The 8,680-nt window shown below is 33.6% G+C and overlaps 1 protein-coding gene across 1 annotated transcript; it reads right to left on the bottom strand.

Annotated features, from left to right (window-relative positions):
- Positions 1 to 229: 229 nt before the first annotated feature.
- Positions 230 to 8,160, bottom strand: LOC122580066 (long chain base biosynthesis protein 2a-like). Its single transcript, XM_043752336.1, has 12 exons — positions 8,035 to 8,160; positions 7,217 to 7,282; positions 6,492 to 6,580; positions 6,208 to 6,353; positions 5,716 to 5,840; positions 5,535 to 5,628; positions 5,276 to 5,439; positions 4,105 to 4,266; positions 3,130 to 3,256; positions 2,832 to 2,998; positions 2,498 to 2,605; positions 230 to 356 (listed from the first exon to the last, which is right to left on the bottom strand). Exons 1-12 carry the CDS (start codon positions 8,158 to 8,160, stop codon positions 273 to 275), a joined length of 1,458 nt encoding a protein of 485 aa, XP_043608271.1. The 3' UTR covers positions 230 to 272.
- Between the last annotated feature and the right edge of the window lie 520 nt (positions 8,161 to 8,680).

Genomic DNA, 8,680 nt, shown 5'->3' with positions numbered 1-8,680 from the left:
GTTTTTTCACAACTTTTCTTGAATTACATATATTTAACTTTATCATTAATATATCATAAACAATCTGTGTATTTGAAACGAGTCTGAATATACATAGAATGAAAAGAGAAAAAATAAAGAAAGAGAAAATAGTATTATATGTAATTAGTTCATCAATATTTATTTGTAATATAATTTGTTTATAAATCTAACATTCCTCATTACAATTTCTTTCTTATTTGTTGAGTGTTGTTTATATTTTATCATCTTCGACTATTATAATTCTAGCTACTTCACTGCAATTCAGCTTCCTTTCTATCTTTGAGTTGAGCCTTCAAGTATTTCATACCCAGCAAGTCACCAACTCTACTTATAACCTGAAATGCCATTTCGTTACTCAAAAAACATAATAATGATTACGAGTTTTCAAGCTAGAGACAAATTTCAATTCAACATCATGAGAATACCTAATTCTTGTAACAAATGACTAATTTCTATCAAAGAAAATTTATATAATGGCTACAAAAATGTATAGAACAGACCAAGCAAATTCTTAAACTTTTCTACAACCTCTTAACTTGTTTTATTGAGAAAACTAGAACTTTTACAAATAACAGTTCTATAATCGTTATCATATAGTTATTTATGAATTTTATTTATGAAGAAAAAAAAGTGACAAGTCCACCCAGACGTAAGCTGACCCATTTTGATGTGTGACCCATACGACCACACCTATGAGGCTATGATAGACTAGCTCATAAAGCCCAGAAATAACGGCAAAATTCATTGCATTTAAAAGGTAGAAAACTTATCTACTATACTACTACAATAAAGCCTCACAATTGAAAGGGTTTTTTATAAGTGGGTACATATTATGTTTTAGAGTTGCCTAAAATAATACCAAACGCCCCACATCAAATTATTTAGTTTATGTGGCTTTGCAAAAACAGATCAGTTTGTGTGCATTTTACATGTTAAGAACATACAACTTGCTAAATCGTAGCTCGTTTGGTTACAAATAGAATTATTTAGGTTAAAAGAGTTGAAATTCGCCCAAATTGAATTTTCAATGTATAAAACCAGCTAAATAATATGTTTGAAAGACTAGATTAAATTAAAGCTATAATAAGATTGTTTTCCTAATCATATCCAGCACACTAATTATTAACAAAACTAAAAAGTAACGACGAAAAGTGTTTTGGGTTAGGCTAACCCAAGTCGCACAAAAAGTTATCCGTTTTGACATGTTATCCAACACCCCTTCTACCCATTATGCCACCTCTACATTTTTCACATTAATCAACTTGTTTGAATATATCACTTTATCAGGATTTTCTTTTAGCATTAAAAATGACATACATACATATGCGAAACTAATTAACTCGTACAAGCTTTGAACCATGATCCTTTGATGGAGATCGATCGAGCACAAGTACATGCACACAATTACTTTCTTTAATATGTTAAATATTGGATGTGAACAGTGGTCAAACAAAGTTTGCGTATGTATTTAATACACAAAAAATTTAATAAAACTGCTTTTAAATTAGTTGGTTTGGGGTTTGTTTCCGGTTTGCATTGACCCGGGATCGAGTCCTTCGCCTCTCATTTTTATTATTTGCTTGTCTTAAAAGTCTAAGTTTAGGTGGCAAATATATGGGATGAATTAGTGGTGTGTTGCTACGTGTACGATTTTTACAGTGGGGAATATAATGGGAAAATCTTTATCTTTATTTCATATATATCTGTTGTATGTTGTATACTGTCTTTGCTTTCGTTTCCATTGGTGAAGGGAATGCTGCGATTCCAATCGATTAAGGTAATTGCAAGAGTTTATTTTTTAATCGTAATTGGTTTCCTAGGTTATTATTGTTTTTAGTCACTGATTTTCACGTGTCCTATATTAATGGAGATGGAGTAATGAAGCCACGTGACGCGTTACTATTCGTCGAATACAATGATGAATAGTGAAGCAGGCTCCCAGATAGCTGTGCAGCTGCCTACTAGCTTGCTTATTTTTATTTTTTTTAAACTTATATGTCAGACGTTTCAGTGAGTTTATCATATTGTTTAAGGTTTTTTTAGATTTCAGCTATCTTATTTTGGATTTTGCTCATCTATATTTTTTTTAATAGTTTTATATGCTTTGTTTTTTAGATTCTTTTAAAAAGTAAATTTATGTATTTAATGGAATCGGTCTGCAAGAAAGGCCTACTTATTCACCACCGTGAACAGTATCCGCCTATGTGGCGCGTTACTATTCGTCCATGACACATTTTTTCGGGTTTCCAAACACGAGTTACTTTTTGGTTTTTCATATATATGTTTTTTGGGCTTGAATGGAGTAACATTTTTTAAGGTTGTCGTAACATTGCCTTTAAATCAATATATTTTTATTTACTTGCGGCATCACGTATCCATGATTATATGCGGGCGTTGAAATTTCTAGTTAACCATATGCGTAAAGTCGATCGAAAAAAGAATATCAAGTAACCAAATTAAGGTATGAACTTGTTACCTCTAAAGCTTTTGCCAAGTCTTCTCGTGTATGAGCGGAAGAAATGCATATGCGTGCTCTACCCAACAATAGAGGGGCCGCTGGGAAACCTACAATGACAACCGCTACCTATATTGCAATTCAATCACTAATCATATCATAATCTTTGTTATATGAGTAAAAACTAAGCATAAAAGATTAAAAGTATATATACTGAATATTAAAAGAAAGGAAGATATAGGTTCAAAATTGTCCACATGGTTAATCGAAAATGATTTATGTTTAGAGATATTAAGTTGGTCAATCAAATAGCCCGAAAGGGGAGAAAATGTAAGGAAATTAAGATCAAACATACATTCCGTTTGAGACACTCCCTTGAAAAGGCAGGTAGTTTTGCGACATTATAAAGCATTATAGGTATTACGGGTGAGTCATTGTCCCCTAAAACCTCAAATCCCAGTTTCCGCAATTCTGATCTAAAATAGTTGCTATTCTCACGGACTTTGGCAAGCTTCTGAGCACCTATATATATCGGGCAATATATAAGACTGAAAATCAGATCATTAATTCTTGTGAAAGAAAGGGGTCAAGTTAGTGTTATATAATCATATCTAGCTAGCTACTATACTATTTAGTTATGATAGTTGTTGAACCTCGACTAGAGTCGTCCCTTCCAAGAAGAACCTTCATGGATGATATAATTTGTTGAGCGGCAGGAGGTGTTATAGATGTGCCGTATAAATGAGCAGGACAAGTATACTTCAAATACTGGATAAGCTCCTAAGTACGTAGCAAATAATTAATAGAAATAGGCAAATAGCTGTTAGAATATATGAACATAAACACATAACAAATCATGAGTAAGCAGCGGAATAGAAACGTATATGCAATCATATTAATTAACAAAGTAATGAATAGAATATGTGTACTTTTGCGCAAAGCTTCCAATAATGTTATTAATAATAATTATTATTATTGTAGGGTCTAAATCAAAACCCCTCTACGATCAAACACTTGACACCCCTATATCGTATGCTAGTACCCAATCACGAACTCATACACCCGTTGTGTTTTTTCCCTAGATGTCAAACCCCAAAACTGAAAAACCCTTTGGGTTTTTGCCTTCAATCGAACGAGAGAAAGAGAGGAGAGAGTTTTTCACAATTGATTTTATTGTTAATGTGTGTAAAAATTCTTAACCCTTGCATTATATTTATAGGCTAAGATTGAAGGGTTTGTGACTTAGAAACCAAGTAATCTCAATGCCTAGAAGCCTTAGATTTTCAGCCCCTATAGTGGAGTTAGGAAAGAACTTTTAATTTCCTAATTTCACTCCAACACCTCCTTTTCTATTAATTAAACACTATTAATACTTTTAATTAGTTTAATTAATTATTTAAGTGATCGTTTTAATTAATATATTACTTTAATACATTAATTAAATATATAAAGTTCACGTGCTATTTTGTGTAACCTCGTAGACTTAAATGATTTTTAGACATGCATTTATTATAACATGATCATATTCCAACGATAACCATAGCTGAAAACCAATACAATTGCATTGGATATGCCTCATGTGCACGACATTGTGTTATTTTTAACGTTGTAGTATGATCAAAACGGACCTTTGATCCTGTTATATAACCACCACATGATCCAAATGATTTTGTAAATGTTCCCATCATTATATCCACGTCAGCGGTATCCACGCCTAATAGGTCACAAATGCCTCTCCCTGTTTTCCCGACTGCTCCAATGCTGTGAGCCTCGTCAATATACACGTATGCCTGTTACATATATATATATATATATATATATATAGGGGTGGGTTATTTATAGTACAAGCATATAAAAAAGTACAAAAAGTACATGTCTAAGTTAACTTACACATGCTTGTTCCTTCCATCTCCGACCACCACCATCACCACCATGATCATCTCCGACCACCACCGTGATCATCTCGGACCACCACCATGATTCTCCGGCGACGGCGACCATCTCCGGCGAGACTTACACATGTGTAACTACAACTTACACATGTGTAAGTTAACTTTCCGACGAGAATCAGGTTCGTTTTCGGGTGGATACAGTACGGGCCAGAGGCCCTCATCCGTTCTAAGATGACCGTCAAGGGACGCATATGGGAATCGTATGAATTTGATGGGCGGCGATCCAAGAGATGGTGACGGTTTGCTACGGTACGGGCGAAGCCCTTGATGCCGGCGCCGTGGTTGGGGTGGTCGGAGATGATGGTGGCTGGTGGTGATTGTCTCGCGAAGGAAAAAACCTAAAAATTTTAGACCCTAAAATGCTAAAAAAAGAAGTTGTACTTACACATGTGTAAGTTAGTTACACATATGTAACTCTCGCCGGAGATGGTCGCCGTCGCCGGAGGATCATGGTGGTGGTCGGAGATGATCATGGTGGTGGTGGTGGTGGTCAGAGATGGAAGGAAGAAGGAAGAAAAAGGAGAAAATACCTTATACTTTTTGTACTTTTTTAAACCCTCATACTAAAAATAACTTTTCTTTATATATATATAGGGAAAATGATGGGTACATCACTTACATACTATACACACAAAAACCCCCCCTGATTTTACAGTTTGACCTTTAAATTTATATATGTATCAAAAATGCCCCCTGATTTTCAACATGGCTGTACCCAACATACGTACAGCCCGCTGTACGTATGATATCCCTATATATATATATATATATAACAAATGATATGTAAGAACAAAATGATATTTCATTCTCCGCACCCAAAAAAGCAAAAGAAATTAAGGTGTTTCACCTTGTACTTTTTACAAATAGATATAATCTCAGGAAGCTTGCAAAATTCTCCCTCCATGCTATAAATCCCCTCAACAACAACAATGATTTTCTTCCAAGCTCTATGTGTTCTTGGTTGTCCATCAACAATATTTTCTTTCAATATTTTCTCCAAATGAGACGGTGCTACATATATTTAATACATGCGTGTGCAAACATCATGAAGGGCTTTTAAAATACGACATTTTAAATGTGAATGCAATCACGATGCACAAACTTACAGTTATGTTGAAATACTATAACCTTAGCACCAGATCCCCGAGCACCATTTACAATAGAGTTATGGTTCAAGGAATCACTAACTATTAGCCCACCCTGCTAAAAATTGGAGTATGTAATGAATTAGTAACTTAAACATGTCATTGATATATATTACTGCGCGCATAATATAGTAGGTCATACTTTTCCAATCAAGACGGGAAGGATAGCAGAGTTGGTAACATAACCCATGCCAAAAACTAAAGCCGCGGGCTTCCCTACGAATTCAGCTACGATCTCCTCCAATTCGGAATGCAGTGTTGTCGTGCCTGAATTAATGGTAAACACCAATAAATATAAAAGAACTGGCCAACAAAAAGTGTTCATTTTCGTAGAGGATAAAGTAAAGTATAACTCCAGCCATCTTCAATGAATTTTGGGCCTAATACCGTCTTCCACAGTGTATATATGGGAGAGGTTGAAATGTAGACAACCTTATCCCTAACTAAGAAATAGAACCTGTTTCTGGTTATACTACTTAAGGTAGAAAAGGACCTTCGGTCTTGCGGGGAGTAAGGATCCAACCCCTTATTAACCTCTGACTAGGTAAGGGTGTTAAGCACTTGATCCAAGACTTGCTTGTAGAGGATCATAAAAGTTATTACAAACAGATAGATTATGAAGTTAGAAATCTACCCCCATCAACACGAGTACTACATGTGCTGGCCCGATATCTCTTTAAAGACTGAATTACAGAAGACATGCAGTATTCATCTGTTGAGGCAAATCCAAGGTAGTTGTATGAACCTAAGTTAATGCACCTACGTACTTTTGTAGTCCGCCTGCCAGGATATAAACATTTGTAAGTTTAAGATAAGTACCTGGGACACTTTGGTACAACTTTAGTATAAATGCAATGAATAATGATGCATTCATGTAACCGCAACCTAATTAGAATACATATCGATCTAAACACTTACTTGAGTGTCTTGTTATTATCAGTGGAAACACGATCCACCACATCAACCCAAGCATCAGGGCGACTCGATATAGGTCGTTGGAAACAATCCTGCATTTGCATACGTATAATAAACTAGTTTCTAACTTTGTCAGCCAAGCGATTCGCGCGAATCAAAGATACATAAACATCTTAATAAAGCAGCATGCAAAATACCTTTTCCAAGCCTAAGATCAGATAGTAGCTACAATCACCTATTCAACAAACTAAATCTATTTGTGAACTACTTAATATACTTTTAGATGTTAATTAAAAAATCGTGTAACTAGTAATAATATAACTACATAACTACTCTATATTATGAGAGGTTCATGCGAAAAATTTTAAACTACATATTAGCCCACACATGTAAATTTTAAATTACATATTAGCCCACACATGTACTTTACGTTTATTCTCTCATGTAAAAAGTCATAAAAGTTCATATCGTAAAAAAAAAAAAAACTTTACTTTCACATATAAAATATCAAATTATATGTATCTTTACATGTTTTCATTTTTATTTTGTTCACATCGATCATATGAACTTTTATTATGTTTTATATGTGAATGAACTTGAACACTTGCGATTCAACATGTAATTTAAAAATTATCACGATTCTTGGAATAAAAATGCTTAAATAAACTTGATCGGCACTATAGTTATACATATACGATGGTATTCAACAAATTACTAGTACGTATTACCTGAACACGAAGATATAACCGCCGAATATAAAAATCTTCAAGGCCTAAACATATTGGTGCATACCCCTGTAATATACAACTATGCATAATAAATTGGTGAACCGAATCATTTAAACATATACTAACAACATTATCTATACTTTCTATATTATATTATAAAGCAAATAGGGTTTCAACTTTCAATTTCAACAATGTACATATAATAATACATAATGTACCATATATCAATGCTTACAATTTTCTCTCTCCTCCATAAATTATATTATTCATCTAATTCTTTCAAAAATTTTTATATCTCAAAAACTATAAATCAATAAATTATAAAAATTATATGGGTGTTCTTAAAATTTCATGTTCTTTCATTAGAGATGTCATTCGATATACTTTCGACGAATTTTTTAAATCCGAGGGCGGAGCCCGTACGACCAGGGGCGGTACTAAGGGGGGAGGGGGGGCATGGGGGTCCAATACCCCTCCTCCAAATTTAAATTTTGTCATGTATTTTTAAATTTTTCATAAAATTTTAAAAATTTTCTATAGGTTTTTAACATTTTGCCCCCTTTTAGATTTATTTTTCATAAGTTTTCTAAGTTTGCCCCCTTTGGAATTTTTTCCTAGTACCGCCTCTGCGTACGACAAGACATTTGGCTATGACACTTTATGACATATCACCTCCTATAACCTCTCATACTCTATGACCTATCACCCTTACCATCTCACTGCCGCAACGCGCGGATACTTGCTCTCGTAACTACTTAAAGAAAAGGGAATTAAATAAATAAACTAAATTTTAAAAAGAAACTAGCTAGTGTGCGTACCTGAAGATTGGTATGTTTCCACCAATCAATAAGATTATGAAAGAAATCACGTACTTGACCAAATACAAATAACATTACGTAGCTGAAGTAGGTCGTTAAGGCGGTCATATACGACACCGCAACCATTTTTTACGAATTTAATTATGTATAATGTATGTATGTTTTTTTTGGTCTAATGAAGTTGATGAAGATGTATGGAAAAGGAAGAAAAATCAAGTAAAAAACTGATTACTTGTGCTGCATGTGGTTTTATAGGGTGTCCATGGTTGTCATTATTACTAATACACTCACAATATACCTTGATGGTTGGATAAAAAAATGTAAGTACATGACAATCTATTAAACTTGGTTTATTTTGTTAATGTCATATTCTCTTAATGTTAATACATTAAATTTAATTTAATGCATGTCCTATATAGCTATTTTATGTGGTCCATGTTTTTATTTTCTTACTTCATCTTAAATGGTAATTTAATATATATATTAACTTTTTAATGAAATAATATGGATACTGGTATAAATGGACAATGGACTAATATTTGAGAAGACATGACGTTTTAAGGTTTTGGATTAAAAATCAAGTATAAGCAAAATATTTTCTGGAGGAAGTTTTCCCTAAAGTATTTATGTTCCTTGAAGATGGATG

Source organism: Erigeron canadensis, chromosome 8, assembly GCF_010389155.1.
Source record: "Erigeron canadensis isolate Cc75 chromosome 8, C_canadensis_v1, whole genome shotgun sequence".
Taxonomy (NCBI): Eukaryota; Viridiplantae; Streptophyta; class Magnoliopsida; order Asterales; family Asteraceae; genus Erigeron; species Erigeron canadensis.
This window is presented reverse-complemented; position numbering and strand designations above follow the sequence as displayed.

Coding starts and splice junctions, on each gene's coding strand:
- LOC122580066 (XM_043752336.1), bottom strand. CDS start 8,160: ATGGTTGCGGTGTCGTATATGACCGCCTTAACGACCTACTTCAGCTAC. Junction 6,354..6,491: donor GATAATAACAAGACACTCAA/GTAAGTGTTTAG, acceptor ATATCCTGGCAG/GCGGACTACAAAAGTACGTA. Junction 357..2,497: donor ACTTGGCAAAAGCTTTAGAG/GTAACAAGTTCA, acceptor ATGGCATTTCAG/GTTATAAGTAGAGTTGGTGA.